We start from the raw sequence: 25,307 nt of genomic DNA on the forward strand, positions 1-25,307 counted from the left end.
GGCCCTACAGCCCGCTTTGCCACTCCGTCCAGCCACTTTCTGGGTTTCTTCATTCTGAGGTGGACAAGGCCAGGCCCGAGTCTGAAACCTCAGTGTCCCGCCCCCATTTGGGCCAAACGGAGATGCTCAGACTGAAGGGCGAAAGGAACAGGCCTAAGACTTAAGAAGTTGTGAATGTCTGAGGTCTCGGCCCAGAAGAAACCTGGGCAGACCGAGCCGGGCAGGGTGGAGCTGCGGCTGCTGGGTGAGTCGGTGGGTGCGGCCCTTGGCCCCGCCCCCCAGCGCGGTGGGAAGTAGAGGTGGAACGCTGTGATTGTGTCGTGGAAGTACTAGACACCTGATCTGCGACGCCGCGGCAGCTGGGCTCAGCTCTGCTCTGAGGTGGTTTGGGCCCGCACCCAGGTGCTAGTGCAGCGGACCCCAGGCTGAGATGGACCAAGAGGACGAGATTCTGAGCCAGTGGCAGGCAGCTCAGCACCAGTTCCCAGAGGTGGGTCAGGCGTCAGCCCCAGGGCATGGCGCGGGGCTGGAGGAACCGAGGCTGGAGGAGTGGAGGAGAGCAGATTTCAGGCTTTAGGAGATCGAGGGACGGGGTTGTGGGGGATGGGAGATCCAGGACACAAATCATGTGTGTTATATTGAATGTAAACTGTAATTGAAAAAACTTCAGTGTTTCTGCAACTGGACATTACCCTATACATCTACCAAAAAAAAGGTCATGTGTCTTTTATCCCATTAATATTCACTGGCGCCTGTGCTGGTTCCAAGTAGCTTCAAGGACAGGGACTTGAGTACCGAGGAAAGAAGGCAAAGTTAGGAGGGCAGTGGGGCACGTGCACGGAAAAATTAAGTATTTATTGGAGCCCTACGAAGTGTCAGGCCTTTGCAGACCCTGGGAATACATGGTGAGTTTTCCATACGACATTATACCGTGTTACTAATAAATCACTGGGTGACTGGAAGTGTAGGAATCGTGATGGAGAAGTAGGGAGACCACGGGGGCAAGTAGCAGAGGCGTTCGATCTGGTTTAAGACACTGAGAAGACAGGTGTGGATTTGGTCTGGGACTGGAGAACCGGTTAGGTGGAGGGTCTGCAGGTCCCGAGACCAGAGTCAGTGCGCCTCCAAGGCAGGGGCCTTGGAGGAAGTGAGACCTGGCCCAGAGAGTGAGGGGAGAGAGGCCTGGGGGGAGGGGAGGCAGGGGTGTAAGTTACTGCAAGAGCAATAGGAAGCCCTTGATGAATTTAACCTTGATCTGTCACAATTAGCTTTGTTTTTTTCTTTTTCAATCTAGATTTTCATTTTTTTTTAAAGAGTGCCCTGGCAATTGTGGGCAGAATTCAAGGCAATAGTTAGAAAGCTATTGTGATAATTCAAGTGGAAGTCAAAATGGCGGCCTAACTAGAAAGGAGACAGTGGAGAATGTGATCCTGGAGATGTTTTTAGAGGTGGACGCCGCCAGAACTGGTCGTTTCCTGGATCTAGGTGGTGAAAGAGGCATCTGGGACACTTAACAGGTTTCTGGTTTGCACAAATAGGTGAGAATAGTGGTGACATTTTCTGAGAGAGCAAAGGATGAGAGAAGAAACAGGATTACTTTTTTTTTTTTTCCTCTGAGAGTGACTTGGGGGTGGGTAAGGATGATCAGGAGTTTTGGACTTAGTCCAAAATGCCTGTGGGTTATCCAAATGGACAGAGCGTCAGGCAGCTGGAAGATTCAGGATAGGTCTGCCCTGGAGCTATTGTTTTAAGAATAATTGGATATAAACAGAAATAGATCATTAGCAAGAGAAAGATTGCCTGAGAATAGCACAGGGAAACCTGTGGTGGAGACTGAGAAGGAGGAGGGCCTGAGAGAAGGAAGGAGAAAACCAGGTATGTATGCGTAGGTGTCCGCCCCTGTGTTGTGTTCCTAAGGCCAAGGGAAGGAAACATTTCAGGAAGAATGGCCGGGAGTCACAGAAGCTCCTGAGGCCACGCACAGAGGAGTCTGGCAAGGTTTTGGACGTAGTGATATGGAGGCCAACGGTGACCTTTATACAGGCTGGTTCGGGGGAGCAGTGGGGACGGGAGTGAATTTGGGGAAATAGCACTGAAGTAGCGGTAAAAGTGAGTTTAGACATTTCCCATGAAGTTTGCCTGTGAAGGATCAGAAAGAGCAAAGGGGATGGCACACCAGAAACACCCATCCAGTAGACATTTATCTGGGGCTTATTATGTGTCTACTCAGGCTACTTGCTGAGCATGTAGTGGTCAGTGAGACAAGATCTTCCCAGCATATGGAGAGGGGCTTAAAAATTTTTTCCGTTCTCCATAGTCAAAACATTAGCAAACCTATCAAGATTAATGATAGATAATCTTTTAAAAAATTTTATTTACTTTTAGAGAGGGGAAGGAAAGGAGAAAGAGAGGGAGGGAAACATCGATGTGTGAGAGAACATTTATAAGTTGCTTCTTGCATGCCCCCAACTGGGGACCCAGCCTGCAACTCAGGCCTGCACCCTGACCAGAATTGAACTGGCAACCTTTGGGTTCACAGGTCAGCACTCAGTCCACGGAGCCACACCAGCCAGGGAATAAGTAATCTTTTGATATCATTTTAGTGTAAGTCATGCAAATTCCCCTAAAATGTCCTGTAGCTGATATGTCCAAACCAGGATCCAATTTAAGACCACACTGCATGTGGTTATTACGCCCTTTGGGTCTTTTTGAGATCTTTTCCTGACTAACTTCCCTTTTTTCATGGTCCTGAATTTTTGTCCCATAGACTGTTCCTTCTTCTGGATTTATCAGATTAGTCACTCGTGGTATCATTTAGCTTGATCTTTCGTATTTCCTCTAAATTAGACTTAGATCTTAAAGTTTCATTGGATTCTTGATTTTTGGTAAGAATGTCTCATAGGTACAGTAAGCTTCATCTCGAATTACAAGAGGAGGCTCCTCTGGTGGTCCATATTTGGCTTGGCCCTGGAATTAAGGCAGCGAAAAGGCGGATTGGTCTCTCTGTTGGAACTTGTCTTGGGCCTTGCAGTCAGCCAAACAACCTGCGGACTGTTCCCTTGGATGCATCCAAGTGTTCACACACTGGTTTCAACCAAATACTGATTTTTTCTCAATCAAAAGTTTCATTAAGGGCTATAAAATCATGATTTTCCAATTTCACCATTTCTTCTACATTTATTAAGTTGTCTTCTTCTGTAAAGTAGGATTTTTCTTAGATGACTGGAATACTTTGGTGATTTTGAAATAACAGTTTCCTACCAAAAAGACAGACTGCTTGATGCTTTTACTTCAGCTCACAATGTCTGAAGCTGGGATAAGGGCTGACTCCTTGTCACACTTGCCTCATGAATTTTCATTGATTCAGTCTGTTAAAATCGACGTTCATTATTCTTTTTGACTCTCAAATTTTCACAAACTTGGCCAGTGGGGATCCCTTCTGTGTCCTTTTTAAAAACATTTAAAAATTGTAGAATCTGTGCATTTCAGCAGCACATGTACCAAAATTGGAACGATACGGAGAAGACTGGCCTGGCCCCTGCGCAAGGATGACACGTGAACTTGTGAAGTGTTCCATATTTTTTAAGAGAAAAAAATGCTAAAATCAACGTAGTATAAAAATACCATCATAACCACGTCTGAGTGTATCTAGTTCTGCAGCACTATCTAGTGTGCAGCCGTCGGGCAGCCGTCGTCGCCGAACTGTTTTCATCTTCCCAAACTGAAGCTCCCTAACCTCTCAATAGTGACTTGCCAACCCCCCTGCAACCCCCAGGGCCCCCCCCCCCCGCCCCCCGCAACCACCATTCTACTTTCTGTCTCTTTGGATTCGACTTCCTCAAGTACCTCGTAGAAATGAAATCATACATTACTTGTGCTTTTGTGACTGGTGTATTCTACTTAGCACGAGGTCTTCACGGTTCACTCGGGTTGAGGCGGGTGTCAGAATTTTCTTCCATTTTAAGGCAGAACACTCTTCGGTCGGTCCTATGGTCAGACCACCGTTTTTACCCGTTCGTCATTCGATGCACACTTGGGTCGCTTCCACATTTTGACTATTGTAAAAAATGCTGCTCTGAATAGGAGGGTACAAATCTCTATTGCAGGTCCCTGCGTTCAATTATAGATCTATACCGAGAAGAGGACTTGCTGGGTCACACCGTAATTCTGTTTTTAACTTGTTGAGGAGCTGCCATGGGGTTTTCCACAGTGGCTGCAACATTTACATTCCCAATAGCAGTGCACAAGGGTTCCAGTTTCTTCATATCTTGCTAACCCTTCTTTTTTTTAAGAAAAAAAAGATTGTATTTATTTTTAGAGAGAGGAGAAAGGGAGGGAGAGAAACATCAATGTGCAAGAGAAACACTGATTGGTTGCCTCTTGCACGTTCCCAGCTGGTGCCCTAGGCTGCAACCCAGGCATGTGTCCTGATGGGGAATTGAACCTGCCACCTTTTGGTTTGTGGTAGGACCAGCCCACTGAGCCACACCAGTCAGGGCTGATGCTTTTTTTTTTTTAATAGTAGTCATTTTAATGGGTGTGAAGTAGTATCTCATTGTGGTTTTGATCTGCATTTCCCTAATGGTTAGCGATGAACATTTTTTCATGTGTTTATTGGTCATTTGTTTGTTTTTGGAGAAATGTCAAGTTGTGTGTCCATTTTTTAATTGGGTTGTTTGTTTTTCTGTTGTTTTAGAAGTTTTTAAAATATATATTCTGGATATTAGTCTTTACCAGATATGCAATTTGCAGATATTTATTATCTCCCATTCTGTTGTTTGCTTGTATTGTTGATAGTGTCCTTCGATGCACAAAAATTTTAATTTTGATGAAGTCCAATTTTATCTATTTAATCTTCTGTTACCTACACCTTTCATTTCATATCCAAGAAATCACTGCCAAATCAAATGTCATGAAACTTCCCCCATTTTCTTCTAAGAGTTTCATAGCTTTAGGTCTTATGTTTAGGTCTTGATCCATTTTGAGTTAATTTTTATGTGGTGTTAAGTAAGGTTCCAACTTGATTCTTTTGCGTGGATATCCAGTTTTATAGAAAAGACTGTCTTTTCTTCCACTGAGAGGTCTTGGCAAGCTTGTTAAAAATCATTTGACCATATATGTTAGGGATCATTCCTGGGCTCTATTTCTGTTGGTCTATAGGTCTATATTTTGTTTTGTTTTTTAAATCCTCACCCAAGGACATGCTTATTAATTTTAGAGAGGGGAGAAGGGAGGGTGAGGAGAGAAACATCAATTTGAGAGAGAAACATGGATCAGTTTGCTTCTTGCAAATGCCCCAACTGGGGACTGAACCCACAACCTAGGTATGTGTCCTCACTGGGAATTGAACCCACAGCCTTTCAGTTTATTAGGACAACACTCCAACCAACTGTGCCACACCAGTCAGGGCTATAGGTCTGTTCTTCTAATACCATACTGTTTTGATTATTATAGCTTTGTAGTAAGTTTTTCAAGGTGAGAGAGGGAGGGAGACTATTTGGGGTCCCTTGTGACTTTTAATGAATTTTAGGGTGGATATCTCTATTTTTGCCAAAAGGATTTTGATAGGGATTATATTAAATCTATAGATTGCTTTGGGTAACATTGACATCATAACTTAAGTCCTCCAATCCATGAATGTGTCTTTTCATTTATTTAAGTCTTTAATTTCTTTCAGTAATGTTTTGTAGTTTTCAGGGATTAAGTTAACCTCCTCAGTTATTTATAAGTATTTAATTCTTTTTGATGCTATCATAAATTGAATTGTTTTCCTAATTTTCCTTTCAGAGTGTTCATTGTCAGCGTATAGCAACAACTGATTTTATGTGTGTGTGTGTTGCTTTTGTATCCAGCTACTTTGCTGCTTTCATTTATTAGCCCTAACAGGTTTGTGTCAGTGTGCATGTAGTCTTTCAGATTTTCCATACATAAGATTGTGTTATCGGAGAACAGGGAAAGTTTTAGTTCTTTTTTCAGTTTGGGTGCCTTTTATTTCTCTTCTTGCTTAATTGCCCTGGCTAGAACTGCCAATATAACGTTGAGTAGAAGGGAAACTGGGCATCTTGTTCCCGATCTCAGAGAAAGGCCTTCAGTTTCCTACTTGAGTATAATGTTAGCAGTGGATTTTTGTGAATGCCTTTTATTATGTTGGATGTTTCTTTTTCTAACCTTTGAGTATTTTTTAATCATGAAAAGATATTGAATTTTGCTAAGCAAAACAAGCCAGGCAGTGAAAGACAAATACCATATGATCTCACCTTTAACAGGAACCTAAACAACAAAACAAAGAAACAAGCAAAATATAGCCAAAGACACTGAAATAGAGAACAGGTTGACAGAGACCAGAGGGGAGAGGGGAGGGAATTTCAGGGGAGAACGGGAAGGGTTTACAGGAACAAATACAAAGGACACATGGACAAAAATTGGGGGGGGGGTGGTAATGGGAGGGAAGTGGGGAGGGTTGGGAGGGTGGGCTGGATTGGGAGTAAAAGGGAGAAAACTGTACTTGAACAATGATTAAAATAAAATTTTAAAAAAAGAAGGAAAAAAAGAAAAGATATTGAATTTTTTTCAAGTGCTTTTTCTGCATCAGTTGAGATGATGTGTTTTTTCCCCTTTATTTTATGTATATAGTACGTTACATTGATTGATTTTCATATGTTGAATCACCCTTGCATTTCTGGAATGAGTTCCACTTGGTCATGCTGTATAATCCGCTAATGTGCTGATGGATTTTGCTTGCAGTTTTTGTTGTTGTTGTTGTTGAGGATGTTTACATCTATATTCATAAAAGACTCAGTTATTGTTTTTTTTACTTGTGATTGGTCAGGCTCCGTATCAGGACAATTCTACATTCATAGAATGAGTGAGGAACTATTCCCTAACATTCAATTTTTGGGAAGAATTTGAAAAAACATTGGTGTTTTCCTTCAAATGTTTAGTAGTATAAACATTTAAAGCATGCAGCTTAGTGAATTACCTATTTCTGCTCTGTGCTTCTTTAAAAGAAGTTTTTATGTTGTTCTGTTAGTTGTCCCAGTTTTTCTCCTTTTTCCCTCCTCTACCCAGCCTCCCCGCCCAGCCCCCCAGAGTCAGTCCCCGCCCGTTGCCCACGGGTCACGCATACCTATCTGACTAGTCCCTTCCCCTTCTTTCCTCCATCGTCGCTCTCCCGCTCTGCTTTGTGATCTGTAATTGGTGTCAAAGCTGCAACTGTTTTCTTAAGTTCTGCTTTTTTCCCTCTTTTTTTAAAAAGTTGTATTTGAATGTTACTAAGTTTTCTTTGACCTGTGGCAGGATTTTTCTAGTAAATTTTATTTTTCTTTTGAGAAAATACAATCTTTAATTTCTGATTTGATATTTTCCTATGTGTATTTATTTGTTGGATACTGTATTTTTAAACTTATGTTTTGGTTTTCACATTTGCTAGGTCTTTTCTGCACTGTCCCTATGGAGGAAGAGCGGATGGCTGGTGATGGGGTAGCTTTCCCAGTTTCCCAGCTCAAGAGCTCTCTCTATTGCTATAGCAATGGTCAATGTAAAAAATAGGATTTTTGGATCCTATCCTGTTTCGAGAGGTTCTGCCACCAATCCCTTTTTTCTTTCTTCTTATACTAGTCTGTCTTCAAGGGCTACTGCCCTAACTTCCAGGACAATCCCCTACCTTTCATTTATTTTTTTTTTTAAGATTCTTTTGGGGTTTATTTTTTTTCCCGATCCTGTTTAAAAGTACTTTTAAAAGTCTGCCTCTTTTTCTTACCTCCTCCCATGCTTGATCTCAGACCTGCCAGGGCAGTTCCTGTTCTGGTGAGACCCTCTTCTGTAGGTAAATATTTGCAGATGGTTTCTAAGTTTTTGCTAAAACCAGGACCCATCTGAAGCCTCCATTCTCTCTCTCTTTCTTTCTTTCTTTCTTTCCTTCTTTCCTTCTTTCTTTCCTCCCTCCCCCCTCCCTCCCTCCCTCCCTCTCTCCTTCCTTCCTTCCTTCCTTCCTTCCTTTCTTTCTTTCTTTCTTTCTTTCTTTCTTTCTTTCTTTCTTTCTTTCTTTCTTTCCTTCCTTCCTTCCTTCCTTCCTTCTTTCCTTCTTTCTTCTTTCCTTCTTTCTTTCCTCCCTCCCTCCTTCCTTTCCTTCTTTCTTTTTTTCTTTCTTTCTTTCCTTCCTTCCTTCCTTCCTTCCTTCTTTCCTTCTTTCTTTCCTCCCCCCTCCCTCCCTCCTTCCTTCCTTCCTTTCTTTCTTTCTTTTTTTCTTTCCTTCCTTCCTTCCTTCCTTTCTTCTTTCCTTCTTTCTTTCCTCCCTCCCTCCTTCCTTTCCTTCTTTCTTTTTTTCTTTCTTTCTTTCCTTCCTTCCTTCCTTCCTTCCTTCTTTCCTTCTTTCTTTCCTCCCCCCTCCCTCCCTCCCTCCTTCCTTCCTTTCTTTCTTTCTTTTTTTCTTTCTTTCTTTCTTTCCTCCATTCTTATTTGCCCTTTTTGTTGCCTTTTATGGAATAATGAACAGAAATATGCCCCAGCCCCAGCCCCGTGTGTCAGTTGCCTAGATTGTCATCCCGATTCGCCAAGGTTGCTGGTTGGATCTCCAGTAAGGGCACATGCAAGAATCAACCAGTGAATGCATAACTAAGTGGAACAACAAATTGATGTTTCTATCTCTCTAAAATTAATCAGTCAATTTTTAAAAATGTTAAAGAGGAAAAGTGGCATGGGTGACACCTAGGCTCCCACTGTCCTATCAGCAAGACCTGTATCTTAGAAGAGCCCCAGCTGGAGAATGGCCTGCAGGTAAGATAATTCAGGCAAGAGGTGACAGAGGCCTGGGTTCCTGTGGGGCCTGGAGATGGCGAGGAAGGACATGTGGAGCTGGAATTGGAGCTACCATGAATTTCATCTCTCTCTCTCTCTCTCTCTCTCTCTCTCTCTCCCTTCCTCCCCCAAGGAGACTGAGGGGTCGATGAGCGTCTTGGACATGTCTCCATCTCCCAGAAGCAGTGGAGGGCACACTTCTTGGGACCACGGTCCATCAGGCCTTCAACACATTCTTCAGTGTCCACAGCCGGAGAGGATCCCCTTGGTTTCTGCTGAGGCTCCCAAGCAGAATGAGAATGAAATGGGCCCACCGTTCAGTGCGTGGCTGCCTGAGCATGATGTGAACTACTGCCCCCAAGTGACTCTCCCGCCCTCCCAACTGATTTCTTGTCAGGGACTGTCTCCCTCTGAACCAGGAATGACGATTTTTGAGGGGCCCCAGGTGATGTCCATAGGAGAGCCCAGTCTTACAGGGATGGCCATGACCTTCAGTGAGAATCTAAGGGTGCCCTCCAATGGGCTGGCAGACATGGGTCCCAGTGGAATCCCACTGATGTCCCACATTGGTGTTCCAACAGTGCCCTATTCATGCCACCCAACACCACCTAACAGAGACTCTTCGACACCTAAAATGTTATTGGCCCCAACCATGCCTTCTGCTGAGGACCAGGCAGTGCTCCCCTCTTTGGCTCAGATGTTGCCCTCTAGGGGGCCCCCAAATTGTCACATGCCCCCAGCTGAGTCCCCATCACTGCTGGCTTTCGAGTCCCAGGACTCTTTTGTTAGCCGGCCAGCTACTCAGGAAGACCCTTTCCTGCCTGAGCAGCCCATACCTGCTCCACAAAGAGCAGAGCAGAATTGCAGGGCCCAGGACGGGGCTCCCAGGAGGAGACCCGCAGTTGCAAGGCCTTACTGCTGCCAGTATGAGGACTGTGGAAAAGCTTACACTAAGCGCTCCCACCTCGTGAGTCACCAACGCAAGCACACAGGTGAGCACGGTACCAGGCAGGTGGGGTGGGGTGGAGGAGTCTCTGGAATTTAGTTTTGTGCGGGACCACTGATTTGTAATGGTTGGTGACTTAGCCTGTCATCCTTCATTTTGGGGACCAAGCTATGCTGTCTTCACCAATTTGCTTTGCTGCAGTCCCGAATGGCTGTACCAAGATGATGGGGCTGCTGTTTGTGTTGCCTCCTGCTTTTCTATGTTTTTCCTGTTGGTCCCCCAACCTTGGCTGCTCTGCCTCATAGAGTCAGACCCCTGCCTTCCCACCTAAATTTCTCAACTTAACTCCTCTCCCTTGTTGCTTTCTCTTCCCAGGTGAGAGGCCCTATAAATGTATGTGGGAAGGCTGTGCATGGTCTTTCTTCCGTTCCGATGAGCTTGGACGACATATGCGGATACACACCAAATACAGACCGCATACGTGTGCTCAGTGTGGCCGACAGTTCATGAGATCTGACCATCTCAGGCAACACCAACGGATTCATCTGCGGATGCCAGGATCCCCCAGTCCACAGGCCAACGAGGGACAGATGGCTGGTCCTCCTGCTTCTGGTGTTTAGGTCAATCTCCTCTTCCCCTCACTCTGGCTTCTCCACCCAGATCCTGTCTGCCTCTGGCCAGCTAGTCTCTTTGGTAGGTATAGGCTTAGGTGCAGACCAAGAAAGGTTACGAGGCAGTCTTGAATGAAGCCTGTATGAGCTCTGAACCTTGTTAGGGACTCTTCAAAAACTATCTTAAATGCCCCTACCTCTCTGCAGCCACCTTCTTTGGTGGAGCTTAGCCAAGTGGAAAGATGGAGCAAAGTAGAGATTGGGAGCTTTATTAAAAAGCTCTTTTTATTTTACGTCACTCCCCAGCTTGAAACTCTTTAGTGACTCTCCCTTGCCTGCTACATAAAATCCAAGTTCCTTATCTTGGTCTTCCAGTTCCCAGAGCCAGGCTATCTTCAAGTCCTGAATTTACCACTATCTAGCCATGTGACCTTGGAAAGGTCTTTGATCATTTTACCTTGTTTCCTCTTCTGGTAAATTAGGAAAACAGTACTGGACTGTTTGGGACACATCTTACGTACTGAATCAGATTCTGCCCAACACTCACCAGCCGCCTGCCCAGAGTGTCTGTCTCCTCCCGCCACTCCCAGACCGGGGTGGAATGCCCCACTGCAGGGCGTAAGATCTGGCTCCTCAAGTAGCCACTAGCAACTCAGAAGTGTGGGGGAGTTAATGCTCCTGGGGAAATGGGAGATGGGGGAGGCCCAGGGGAATAAATTCCCTCCTGTTCCCTCCCTCCCTTGATTGCTGCAAGGCATCGTTTCTCCAAACAGCCCAGCCAGTGGGAGATCTCCCAGGTAGCCAGTGAACAACTGCTGTGCTGCTTCAAGGCTTGTGAGGCAGGTCACCTTGTCACCCGCCTGCTGTCACCTTGTATTACCTCCCATTCTCCCCTGCCTTGCTTTCCTTTCTCACTCTCAGTGCCTTGGGTTTGCAACACCCAAATAAAACATTGGTACACAGTCCTTGTTTTAGGCTCTGTTTTCTAGGTGACTTGGGGGTGGAGATTAGACTGGGGCAGAGGAGGACGAGCGCCACTGAAACTTCCCCTCCTGCTAACAGAGCTCAGGTCCCTGGATGACCACATATGATGTATCAAAGGGTCCTGCCTGGCCCCCACCCTAGGAATGAGGGCTCTCTTGGCAGTTCAGCCAGGTAGTTCAAAACTTCTCTTCTGGGCTTCTCAGCCAGACCCACAAACTAACAGAAAGGAACTCGCCCAAGCTCTCAAGGGGCCGAGCTGGGGTCCCAACCAGGACCTGTCTCCTCTGGAGGTAGATCTCTAGCTGAGATAGGGTGCCTTCCACAGGTGTTGCCTCTGCCTGGTCTGATGCCAAGCAAGCACTGCCAGGTGATGGCCGTAGTACGGTGAATTAGGGCTGGTCCCTGTGGTGCCATATCTCAGGCCATTCGGTCCAGGGGCTGAGAGGTGCACCTAGAGGGGCAGGTCGGAGAGGCTTTTTGGAGGAGGTGACCCTTGAGCTCAGCAAGCAAGTGTAACATTTAGTAACCCCTGAAATATTGAAATAAACTGAGCAGGTGAAAGAAGAGGAAAGAATTCCAGGAAAGTCAGCCCACAAGCTCTCATTGGTTTGGCAAGTACGTTTGATCCCATGATTCAGAGTGTCACAGCTGTGGGGACTCATGGTGGATGGCATGGAAACAACGGAGGAGCGTGTCAGGGAAGAAAGACTTCTCAAGGAGGTGCCTGAGCCAGGCCTCCCATTTCCCGCACATTTGCCCTTGGTCGTGCTTGGTGTTGGATGTGAGAACTTGGCACATGATGGTGCCTGCTGCAGGGCAGGAAGATCATGGACAAAAATGCTGAAAGTGCTGCCGAGGTGAAGAGCTGAACCTCTGTGGGCTTGAACTTATTCTGGGCAGCTGGGGAAGTCCCACAGCCTTGGCCACGCCTGCCCCTCACCTCTGTTCTGCACGGCCACCTTGGCCTGTTCCCCTAGTGGCCTCAGTGTACCTGGTGTCTTCCAGGTGTCTTCACCTGTCCTCCAGGTGTCTTCCACCCAAATTCCAAATGAGAAGAGGGGATGTGATTTTTTTTTTTTAAGTAGAGACAGAGGGTACACGTGTGGCCCAATTACTCGCCCCAAGGACCCAGGTTTTGAGTGCCAAAGATTTCTCATTCTCACCTGGGCACTAGGTCACTTCCATGGTGAGGGAGTGACTGGAGAAGAAGAAATCAATCTATTTTTTAACAAATAATTATCCTGTGCCAGGTTCAGGCTAAGTCTTTCCCAGTAATACCAGGCAGGATGGTGGATGGGAAAGGCATTGTGGTTCTCAGTAAGAGTAGTAGATTTTGAATCCTGTCTCTGCCATTTCCTGGCTTTGTGGTCTTGGGTAGTTTACTCTGTTGCTTCACATAACCAGTGGGCAAGATTGGATTCAAACTAAAAAGGTACAATTAATCACATTTTAAAAATGGTCTCTTTGACTGCCTTCAGGGAGAGGAAGGGGTGCCAGTGCTCCCGGTGAGAGTTGAAGGAGGCTTGGATCAGGGTGTGGGAGTGGAAGGTTAGAAAGATTTAAGAGCAGTAATTAGTTGGATTTGGTTGAGGTAGTGGTCAAAGGGGACTCCCAGGTTTTTGGCTTGTTTTATAGGTAGCACAGAAGAATGGACAAACTTCATTAATTTATTTTCTATTTTTTACTATCTGTTATGCACGCAAAAGTATTTTGTATGTATGCAATTTAAAGAATAACAATAATAAAAATGGCCCTGGCTGGTGTGGTTCAGTGGATTGAGTTCAGGCCTGCAAACCAAAGGGTTGCCAGTTCGATTCCCAGTCAGGGCACATGCCTGGGTTGCGGGCCAGGTCCCCAGTGAGGGGCACGTGAGAGGCCACAACACACTGATGTTTCTCTCTCCCTCCATTCCCCTCTCTCTAAAAATAAATAAATAAATAAATATTACAAATGTATCTGCCCTTTATATCACTCAAGAAAAAGTATATACTGATAACATTTGAAGACTGAGCTCCCCTCTCTAATAACATTCCCCCGTCCTTTGCCATAGAGAAAACCACTATCCTGAATTTTGGTTAATTTTGCGTTTGCTTTTGTTGTTGTTTTTACCATATGTATATCTATTGTTAATATAGTGATTGAGTTAATGTGGTTTTGAACTTTGTTTGTTCTGTTTGGGGTTCATTGAGCTTCCTCAATCTAAAGGCTTATAGTCTTAATAAAATTTGTTAAAACTTTGACCTTTGTTTTGGCCCTTTTTAGTCCCTCCCTTTCTCCTGACACACAACTACTCATATAATAGACTGCTTGATATTTTGCCACATGTTACTGATGCTCTGCCCAGTTTTTCATTCTTTTTTCTTTTTCTGCTTCATTTTAGATATCTTCAAGTTAACTGATCTTCCTCAGTGTTTAATCAGTTCCAAAAGAGTGTGTTTTTCATTTCAGATACTGTATTTTTCCATCTCGAGCAACTCCCTCTGGATCTTTTAAAAAAATATCTTCCATTTCTGTCCTTATCATGACTGTGCTTTCCTCTATATTCTTGAACATATGAAACATAGTTATAAGAGCTGTTTCAATGTCTTCAGATGCTAGCTCCATCACGTTTGTCATTTTGGGGTCTGTGTTGATTGATTTTTATCCTGGTAATTTTACTTATTTTCCTGCTTCTTTTAAATGGTTGATAATTTTTTTACTGAATGCTAGACAATTGTGAATTTACATTGTTAGTTGTTGGGTTTTGTTATATTCCTTTAAATAGTGTTGTCTTTTACTCCTGGCATGCATTTTACTTCTTAGAATTTGTTGGATCCCTCTGAGTCTTACTTTTGTTTTCCTTAGGAACTTTTTATTTGTATGCAGCTTACTTTTAAACTTTTCTCTTTTTTTCCTTTAGGACAGTCCCAAAACTTCCTTTTTTCCCTAGAGCTAATTTAGCCTCACTACTAAGGTAAAATTACTTCTTTACATTTTGGCTAGTGGAAACACACTTTTTCCAGCCCTGAGTGAGCTCCAGGAAAATAGTTCTGCCTACTTCTTTCCAGTAATCTTTTTATCTAGTGTTGATATAATTCTCATGCTTTGTCAGTACTCAGTGGAAGACTCAAAGGGACGCCATTGAGTACACTTTGCAAAACTCTATCTCTTCAAGTATTCTGCCTCACAGATTCTAGCCACCCTGGCCCTCTCAAACTTCAGTCTCTGTCTGCTCAGACTTACATGCTCTACTTCGGTTTTCCTTCCACAGGACCGTAGTCCTGTGTTGCCATTGCCCATTGCTGAAGTCCACTGCTTCATATATTTTGTATGGTTGTCTAGTTGTTTAAGGTGAGAGGTTAAATCCAGTGTCTCACTCCATCTTTACAGTGCATCTAAATGGAATCACTGTAATAGATTCTTCGCACTTATATTTTCAGAATTATGCTTTTGAGATTACTAATGTCAAACATGCAGATACAGTTCATCTTCACTGTTGTGTTATTCAATTATATCAACATACAGTTTATGTGTTCTACTGGGTCTCTTGAAATTTTTTGTTGTTGGTAAGGACAGTGCTGTCCTGAATATCCCTGATTAAACCTCCTGCTGCACATGTGTTGTTTCTCTTTGAAGCATTTTTCAAAAGGTGGTTGTTAACTCAGTGGGTTGTGAACTAACTAGAGAGAGAAGGATTGCAAGGCAAGGTGGAGCTTGGTGACAGTGTATTTATGGCAGCGCCTGGCTACCCTGTGGCATTGGCTGCGTGTGTAGTTGTGAGGGAGTCAGAGTCAGCAGGGGTTAAAGTTTAGTCAGGTGATTCCACAGCAGGGCAAAGGGACGAGGTTAAGTCTGCCACTGAGAACTGAATGTATAAACGAATGAACACCTGAAAACCAGTGAAGAGACTTATTGAAAAGGGACATTATTTTCTTGCTATATAGCATGTAGGACTGAAATAGTGTTTTCTAGGAGCCTTTTGATGGCTAAAGAATACTGCATTGTATGGCTATAGCTATACCATGCTTTGTTTATCCATTCATCTGTAAATAAGACAATTGGGTTGTTTCAACTTTTTTTTAAGGTTTTATTTATTTATTTTTTTCCAAGAGGGGAAGGGAGGGAGAAGGAGAGGGGGAGAGACATCAATGTGTGGTTGCCTCTCATGCACCCTCACTGGGGGGACCCAGCCCGCAACCCAGACATGTGCCCTGACCGGGAATTGAACCAGCGATCCCTTAGTTCGCAGCTAGCACTCAGTCCACTGAGCTACACAACCCAGGGCTGTTTCCACTTTTTTAAAAAGGATTTTATTTATTTACTTTCTCTCAAAGAGGGGAAGGGAGGGAGAAAAAGAGGGAGAGAAACAGCAATGTGTGAGAGAGAACATTGATCAGCTGCCTCTCACACACCCCTGGCCCACAACCCAGGCATGTGCCCCGACTGGAAATCGAACTGGCAAACTTTGGGTTCCCAGGCTGGCACTCAATCCACTGAGCCACACCAGTTAGGGCTCTACTTTTTTTTTTTAATGAACAATGGTTCTATGAACATACTGTACAATTTTTTTGTGTGTGGACATATGTTTTCAATCCTCTTCGTGCAGAATTTCTGAGTCTTGCACAACTTGTTTAACATCTTGAGGAACTGTTAAACTGTTTTTAAAGTGACTGCACCATTTTACATTCCCACTGGTAATGCATGGGGATTGCAATTTCTCCATTTCACTAACACTTGTTATTGTCCATCTTCTTTATTATGGCCACCCTGCTGGGTGTGAAGAGGTATCTCACTGTGATTTTGACTTGCATTTCCCTGATGACTAATGATGTTGGGCATCTTTTTATGTACTTATTGGCCATTGGTCTATCTCTTTTGTATTTTTCTAACTAATACGGCTAATTGGCCATTTGTATTCAATCTTTGGAGAAATACCTAGTCTAATCTCTTGTTTATTTTTAAGTTGGCTTATTTATGTTTTTATCAGTGAGTTGTAAGACATATATGCACACACACACATATTATCAGATTTATAAATACTGTCTCCTACTTCATGGGTGGCATTTTCCTACTCTTTTTTAATGGTTCCTTTTTTTTTAAGATTTTATTTATTTTTAGAGAGGGAATGGAGGGAGAAAGAAAGAGAGAAACATCAATGTGTGGTTGCTGGGGGTCATGGCCTGCAACCCAGGCATGTACCGTGACTGGGAATTGAACCTGCGACACTTTGGTTCGCAGCCCGTGCTCAATCCACTGAGCTACGCCAGCCAAGGCTGCATTTTCATACTCATGATGAGGTCTTTTGAAGCACTGAATTTTACATTTCGATGAAGTTCAGTGTATCTTTAATTTGGTTTCTTGTACTTTTGGTGTCATATCTAAGAATAACTCAAGGTCATAAAGAGTTACTCCTATGTTTTCTTCTAAGAGTTTCCTAGCTTCTTATTTTAAATTTTAAAAATTGAATTTAGAGAGAGAGGAAGAGGAAGGAAGAGGAGAGTGTGACATAGATTTGTTCCAATATTTACGCATTCATTGGTTGATTCTTGTACGCATCCAGACCAGGGATCAGCCTGCGACCTGATGTATTGGGAAGATGCTCTAACCAACTGAGCTACCCACCCCAGGACCCTAGTTTTGTTTTGTTTTGAGAGTTTTCTGGTTTTAGCTCTTATATTTAGGTCTTTGATCATTTTGAGTTAATTCTCTCTTTTTCTTAAGAGACTTTATTTATTTTTAGAGCGAGGGGAAAGGAGGGAGAAAGGGGGAGAAACATCAATCTGTGGTTGTCTCCGGAATGCCCCCTGCTGGGGACCTGGCCCACAACTCTGACTAGGCCTGGGTTGGACAGCCCTGACTAGGAAGCAAACTGTCAACCCTCTGGTTTGCAAGCCTGAACTCAATCTACTGAGCCACACTAGCTAGGTCTTGAGTTAATTTTCATCTGTGCTGTTGTTACAGGGTGCAGCCAAGACTCAAGGTGTCCAGGAGATTTTAAGATGTCTCCACCCCTTCCCCCACAGGTGTGAGTTGGGGGAAGGGGCACACAGCAAGAACATGCAGGGCAGCTTTGCAGCTAATCCATGGCATGGTCATTTAACATACCTATAGCCTTTGGCTGGTCACTTAGATATGCTACATAGCTATGGCCATGCTCTGGGCCAGGGGGATGGAAAGGGACCTTCCCCCCACCCAAGATGTGACTGGGGGGCAGGTCCCCCGAGTTACAGCGCCTATGTGGGAGCTCGGAGAAGATTGGCTCCATGACATGGGGTCACACCTGCCCAGACCCACGATGGTGACCAGAAAAGCTGGAGAAGACAGCAGATTGAGGGCAAGTGTGGTCGAGTGTAGGACCACACGGAGTCGGAGTCGGAAATGTAGGAGTCGGAAATGTAGGAGTCGGAAATGGCTGCAGAGGAAGATTGCTGCCGGGGATTTAAACCCAGACATGGCAGCCACTGAGGGGAGAAGCACGCAGTTTTGGCTGAGTGGGGACTCCCATGGCCCTGGGAGAGAGGACTACATGCCTTTGCCAGAGTGGGGACCCCTGCAGCTTTAGAAGGGGGAACCACCACCTGGTTTTAGCAGAGATCCTGGCGACTCAGCTGAGGGTGCCGGGAACCCAGGGAGGTCTCCCAGTCAAGATGGAGTATTAACTGGGAAGAACCAGAGGACTGCCTGCGCCATGGACTTCTATTTCCTTTCCTGAGATACGGTACTCTGGACTGGGCAAAGGGGGAAGGAAGGACTGTATCTGTTTGTGGGTGTTTTAAGGGACTTTAGGATTTTTGATGAAGACATTAGGTCACTACTTTAAGTTTGTATAGCATTAAATAAACATTTCCTTTCCTTTTCACGAATCTCTGGCATTGAGAGACGTCTTTCCTCTGGTGGCGGACATAACGGACCTGGGGGCTTCTTTCACTAATAGTATATCGTCCCAGGCCCCCCTTGTTTGTTCTGTAACACTGTGACTTCATTCTTTTGCATGTGGATATCCAGCTATTCTATTGCGTATTGATACTCTATTCGCTGAGACATCATTTCCATACTTTCCTTTTTTTTAAACATATTTAGCTGATTTAAATTCTTTGTCCAGTAAGTCCAATAGGTGGGCTTCCTCACGTAAACTTTCTATTGACTACTTAGCCCCCTGTGTATGAGCCATATATTTTTGTTTCTTCAAATGTACTATAATTTTTTTGTTGTTAGAAACTGGTCATTTAAAATAATATAATGTGGCAACTCTAGAAATCGATTCCCCTCCCTCCCCAGGGTTGGCTCCCTCCCCAGGGCTGTTACTTGTTGTTATCTGCTTCGTGACTTTTCTGATTCTATAAAAGTCATATTCTTTGTTGTGTGTGACCCTGAAGTCTCTGCTGACCTTAGTGGTTAGCTAATGACTGGACAGAGGTTTCCTTAGATTCCTGGAACCAATAGTGTCTCAGGCTTTGCTAAGTGGCTCTGTGTGCCTTTTGGGGTGGCACATCTTCAACACTCAGCCTGGCAGCTGACAACCCCATCTCAGCCTTCACTTCCTGCTCGTACAAAGCCCCAAAGTTATCCAGAGGTGAGAGCTTAGGGCCTTCTCAGGTCCTTCCTGAGCACATGCAGAGCCCTGGTCCTGAGCACAGCCCTGTGCATGTGCGTGGCCTTGCAGGTTCCCAGTAATGTGCTACAGCTTTCCAAAGTCTCCTATGGACATCTTATTCCCCGGCTTCGCCTTTTGCCAGCATTTTTGGTTAGTCTATTATTTGCTCCCAACTGTTCTTTATTGCCTCAGGCAGGTATGGTTTACAATCGTCTCTGATCTTTTTTGATAAATGCCGCCAGAGAAAAGGCTGTTAGTACTGGAAAATTTCTGAATCAGGTCACATATAGATAGCCTTGCAGGTGGGGTCTTCCGGGGAACCACCGGACAGGTCGAATAATGACAATTCCCTGGGAATGGAGCATTAAAGGAATGCCAATCCTGCTCTGCTCCTGGTGGCTGCTGGGTTGCTAGTGTTCACTGTGAATGCAAGCTATTGGTTTTCAAGGCTGCCATGGAGGTGGGGTAGATGGGAATAGGACAGGTTAAAATACCACAAAACTCGCTGATATTCAGTTACTTTTCTTGAATGGTCCCCAGATTGCTATAAGCCTTTGATTAATTTCCTGACTTCTGAAAATGATGATTCTAATAATTTTGCCAGTGTTCTTATTGCTTTTAGGCAGAAGAAAAATTTTGGAGGTCACTACTCCATCATTTTCACTGACATCACTTTCATTGTAGTTTTCATTTACACTTTCAAATTATGAATGATAATTAGATTTCTTTTCATGTATTTATGGACTACTAAGTTATTTTCTGATTGTGATTTTGCCCTCTGGTTTTTTGCGTGTTCTTCTCTCAAGTGTTAAGAGTCCACCAGTTGCCCTGGCCTGTGTGGTTCAGTTGGTTGGAGTGTTGTCCCATAACTGAAGGGTTGCGGGTTTGATTCCCAGTCAGGACATATACTTAGGTTGTGGACTCAATCCCCACTCCCAGGACATATGGGAGGCAGCCAAATGATGTTTCTTGCATTGATGTTTCTCCTTTCCTCTCTCTAAAAGCAATAAAGGAGTGTCCTCAGGTGAGGACAGAAAAATAAGTTTGCCAGTTGTCTTTTTTTGATTTTTTCCTGTCTAGCTATCTATATTTTTTGCCATGTGAAAGAGTTTTATTTTCATGCAATTTTACCAACTATCTTCTTTTATTTCATCTGGATTTCAGTTGTAGTTAGAATCCTTTCCCTAAATTGTGGTTATAAAGGAATTTACCTATTTTTTTTCTAGTACTTAGATGGCTTCATATTTTACTTTTAGATACCTGATCCATTTGGAGTTTACTCTTACGTATGGGAGGAGGTACAAATCTAATTTTAGCTTTTGCTAGTAGGTTCAGTAGCTGCCCCAGCACAATTTTTTAAAGTTCATCTGTGCTTCAGTGCTTTGTCATGTTTTTCACATACTTATTTTCTATGTGTACTGTGTCTATGGACTTCCTGCTTTATTCCACTGGTCTAGTTGTCTCTTTGTCCACCAGCTGCATGTTATTCACACACCTTGCAGCCCCGGCCCAACCTGGTGATCACCTTCCCGGAGCCCTCTTCCTCTCAAGGCAGACACTGCACCCTCCAGCCCCACCTCGAACCCGTGCCCTTAGTCCCTCTGCTAACTCCCAAGGTTGTCTCTCCAGTCCCTCCCAACACTACAGCCCACCCCTTCCATCATGGAGACAGCATGGCCCGTGCCTCCGGCCCACAGCGACACCTTTACTCCCTCCCCTGCACCCAGCTCCTGTCTACAGCTCACTTGCACCCTGGAGGGCTGCTTCCTGCTTGATCAGTGACTGTGGGCCAACCTGCTTCCCCAATGACTACACACTTGCAACTTCTCTGCCATCCACCTTCTGCCACTCCCATGAGATCTGAACCCCAGCCTTAGACAGGGAGCTCGTCTTCCAGCTAGGCTCTCCTTAGACGTCCTCTCTCAGCCCTGGGATACTGTACAGTGTTCTCTTACTCTTTCATCATAGCTCATTCATTTAAACTCCCCCTGCTTAAACCACTTTGTGCTTTTTCTCTCCTGATTGGACACAGACTAATGTAATCAGAGCATGTTTTTAAAAATATATTTTATTGATTATGCTACTATAGTTGCCCCAAGTTTTCCTCCTTTGGGCCCTTCCACCCAGTACCCCTATTCCCTCCAGCAATCCCCGCCTTAGTTATGGGTCATGTATGTAAGTTCTCATTTTCTATACCATTCTTAACATCCCCCTGTCTATTTTGTACCTACCAATCATGCTTCTTACTCTGCACCTTTTCCCCCATTTTCTTCCCCCTCTCAGCCCTCCAAATGATCTCCATATCTATGATTCTGTTCCTGTTCTTGTTGTTTTAGTTTATTTTTTTACTTTATTTTTTAGATTTTATTTATTTATTTTTAGAGAGAGGAAGGGAGGGAGAAAGAGGAAAAGAAGCATCGGTGTGGGAGAGATACATCAATTGGCTGCCTCTCACACACCCCAAAATGGGCACGTGCCCTGGCTGGAAATTAACCGGCAATCTTTCAGTTCACAGGCCAGCACTCAATCCACTAAGACATACCAGCCAGGGCAGCTTAGTTTGTTTTTTAAATTGAGTTGTTAATGGTTGTGAATATGTTGCCATTTTAAGGTTCATAGTTTTGATCTTCTTCTTCTTAAATAAGTCCCTTTAACATTTCACATAGTAATGGCTTGGTGATGATGAACTCCTTTAGTTTTTTAGTCTTGTCTTGTCTGGGAAGCACTTTACCTGCCCTTAGATTCTAAGTGATAGCTTTGCTGGGTATAATAATCTAGGTTGTAGGTCCTTGCTTTTCATCACTTTGAATACTTCTTCCCAGCCCCTTCTACCCTGCAAAGTTTCTTTTGAGAAGTCAGCTGACAGTCTTATGGGAATTCCCTTGTAGGTAACTATCCACTTTTCTCTTGTTGCTTTTAAGGTTCTCTCTTTGTCTTTAAGCTTTGGCATTTTAATTATGATGTGTCTTGGTGTGGTCCTCTTAGGGTTCATTTTGTCTGGGACTCTGTGCTTTCTGGATTGTATTTCTATTTTCTTCACCAAATTAAGGAAGTGTTCTTTCATTATTTTTTCAAATAAGTTTTCAATTTCTTGCTCTTCCTCTTCTCCTTCAGGCATCCCTATTATTTGGATGTTTGTATGTTTAAAGATGTCCCAGATGTTCTTAAGCCTATTCTCATTTTTTTAATTATTTTTTCTTCCTGCTGTTCTGATTGAATGCTTTATCGTTTCTTGTATTCCAAATCATTGATTTGATTCTCAGCTTCATCCTCTCCATTGTTGGTTACCTGTAGATTTTTCTTTATTTCACTTCTGTAACTCTCATTTATGCTTGGGACTTTTTTTTTTTATGGCATTGAAAAACCCAAAGAGTTCTTGGAGCATCCTGATAACCAGTGTTTTGAACTTTGCATTCAATAGGTTGCTTATCTCCATTTCATTTAGTTGTTTTTCTGGAGTTTTGTTCTGTTCTTTCACTTGGGCCATGTTTCTTTGTCTCCTCATTTTGGGAACCTCCCTATTCATTTCTGTGTATTTCTTGTGTTTATTTCTGTATATTAGGTATAGCTGTTTTGACTCCTTGTCTTAGCTCTCCTGTTAAGTTGTATGGGGTGGCACCTTAGGTAATGCAGGGCAGGACAACCTATATCACCACTCTGTAACTCTGTGTGGGGGAGGGCTTTCAGAGGGGACAATGCCACCACCTGGCCTCTGGAGTTTTGCCAAGGAGGAAGCTGTTTTCCCACTCACACTTCACTTTCTCCCCATATATCACCAGTGCCCTTTCAGCTGTTGCCCTGGTGCTGAATCCCATATGGTGTGGGTCTGTACGAGTCCTAAGTGTGTTGAGGGCCCTTTGAGAAGACACAATTTCTTTCACCACCCCAGTGTCTACTGATTTTTACAGCCAGAAGTCATGGAGGTTTATCTTCTTGGTGCTAGGACCTGGAGCTGGATGGTCTGGACTGAGGCTGGGATCCCTCCCTTCTGAGGTATCCATCCTGGTTTTTATCTACCACATGTGGATGTGGGACTACCCGTTCCTGTCTCCATGTCTCTCTCCACATCTGCACAACTCTCTGTGTCTCTCCATGTCTCTGCCACTTCTCCCCGTCTGGAATGTGTGGCTTCTTTAAATCCTGGGTTGTTAGACTTCCACACAGCTCAATTTTTTGACAATTCTGGGTGATACTTGTTTTGTAGTATAGCTATATTTTTTGCTATAGTTGTGTGGAGAGGCAAGGTGTGTGGCCTCTATCTTGACTGGAAGTGCCATTACATTTTAAATATGTAATTGGGGACTTCAGTGTTTTATGTAATGTGAAATCCTTGGTGGATTGTTATATGAATGTTTTAGCAAACTATGAGCAAAATGGTTGGGATTTTTTAAAATTTATTTTACTGATTATGCTATTATAGTTGTCCATTTTTTCCTCCCCTTTATTCCCCTCCACCCTTCACTCCCCTCCCACTCGCATTCCTCCCCACTTAGTTCATGTCCATGGGTCATACATATAAGCTCTTTGGCTTCTACATTTCCTATACTATTCTGAACCTCCCCCTGTCTATTTTGTACCTGCCATTTATGCTACTTATTCCCTGTACCTTTGCCCCAATTCTCCCCTCTCCCCTTCCCACTGATAACCCTCCATGTGATCTCCATTTCTGTGATTTTATTCCTGTTCTAGTTGTTTGCTCAGTTTGTGTTTGTGTTTGTTTTAGGTTCAGTTGTTGATAGTTGTGAGTTTGTTGTCATAAAATGTTTGGGGTTTTTAGATGGATTGGAAATGTGTTACTATTTTTCATATTTCGGGTAATGTCTGAAAATTCACTGTTCAGCAGATGAGATATGAATAATGAAGGATGGTTGTATTATCTTTTTGTTTTATGGTGGCTGCACTTAACATGAGTGCACTCTCATATCTCTTTGGTCTCCTCCCCACCCTACAGTGCTGATAATGTATGTAAGTTTCATTTGGGGTTGTTATGGATATTTTTAAAAGATATTATTTATTTATTTTTGGAGAGAAGGTAAAGGAGAGAGGAATAGAAGGAGAGAAACATCAATCAGTTGTTTCTCGACTCACAACCCAGGCATGTGCCATGACCAGAAATCAAACCGGTGACCTGTAACTTTGCAGAGCGATGCCCAATCAACTGAGCCACACGGGTCATGGTGGATTTTTTTTTTCAATCCTAGCAAGAACATGGATAAATCTTAGAACTATAATGTTGAGAACAGGCCAGTTTCATAAAATTATATAGAACTTAATATACCATGTTTTGCCATGTATAGTGAGCACTTTTTCACCCAAACTTTTGAGGGAAAAATAAGGGCGCACATTATACATGGGTGTAATGATCACATACCACGGGTATAATAATGGAACAATAATCCTGTATATAATGCGCACAAAAACTGTGGGTGGGCATTAATACAGGTTAAAATATGGTAATTTATATAAAGCTCAAAACAAGAAAATTTTTGAACATATATATTTGTGATAAATCCATATAAGGAAAATCAAGGGAATTTGTACTTATGAAGTTCAGGGTAGTAGTTAATTCTGGAGGACAGACACAGGGCTGGACAGGAGAGGCACAAAGGTAGATACAGAAGTGTCCATCATATTCTAATTCTTAAATTGGGTGGGGAGTCTGGCTCCAGGCCAAACCCTATGTATGAATTTTTCAGCCTGACCATAAGACTTTGTCTGGGTGGCCTCATGGAGGAAGCTGCCCTCCCCACAGGATGCCTGGCTCATTCTCAGAGCACCGAAGCTTTCTGAAGGGAACTGATGCACTCAGGGCCCTATGACCAGACATACTCTTGTGCATACTGGGGTTTCTAACCGGGTCACCTCCATCAGACACCTCCTTACTGGGGTCCTTGGTGAGACACTATCCTCACTGTGACTCAGTACTTTTCCACTCCTAGTCCCTCTTCCTTTTCCTCCCCCAGGTTCTCCAGGTCCATGAAAGGCAGAAATCTTTTGTTTGGGGCCGTTGGCAATGAGACAATTCCTGTCTGCCGGCATTCATGTGAGCCCGCCTGGTGCTGTTCCCTGGAGAAAATGGAACATGAGGGAGCAGCCTTTCTCCTTTTCACCCTTCTTGCACTGTCACAGTAAGTGAATAAAGCTTGGATTTTTACCTTCAGTTTGGCCCATTGCCCTAATTAACCATCTTGGCACCTGGCAACTCAACAAACTGATGAAGGGAGCTGGGTGGCCAAGCACAAAGCTGTTCTGGAAGAATAAAGAGCCTGAAGGCCCCAAGGGGCACTCCGACAGCCATGCCGGTGGGCCTTGGGGAGCACTGGTGGATTAGTTACAGAAACTCTCCAGTTCTGAGGGGAACCACGGATCCTCTTTACCCTCAAATCCTTGTCAGTGG

At 43.9% G+C, this 25,307-nt stretch overlaps 1 protein-coding gene and 1 non-coding gene across 2 annotated transcripts; both read left to right on the forward strand.

Moving 5' to 3' along the window:
- Window positions 1-430: 430 nt before the first annotated feature.
- On the forward strand, window positions 431-10,362 carry KLF17 (Kruppel like factor 17). Its single transcript, XM_045860069.1, has 3 exons — window positions 431-490; window positions 8,930-9,788; window positions 10,118-10,362. The coding sequence occupies exons 1-3, from the start codon at window positions 431-433 to the stop codon at window positions 10,360-10,362; spliced, it is 1,164 nt and encodes a 387-aa protein (XP_045716025.1).
- Window positions 3,479-3,583, forward strand: LOC123832395. The gene has a single exon (XR_006788049.1). It is a non-coding gene; the product is annotated as a U6 spliceosomal RNA (small nuclear RNA).
- Window positions 10,363-25,307: the final 14,945 nt, after the last annotated feature.

Source organism: Phyllostomus hastatus, unplaced genomic scaffold (genome assembly GCF_019186645.2).
Source record: "Phyllostomus hastatus isolate PE091 unplaced genomic scaffold, TTU_PhHast_1.1 phas_scaffold_182, whole genome shotgun sequence".
NCBI classification, from domain to species: Eukaryota; Metazoa; Chordata; class Mammalia; order Chiroptera; family Phyllostomidae; genus Phyllostomus; species Phyllostomus hastatus.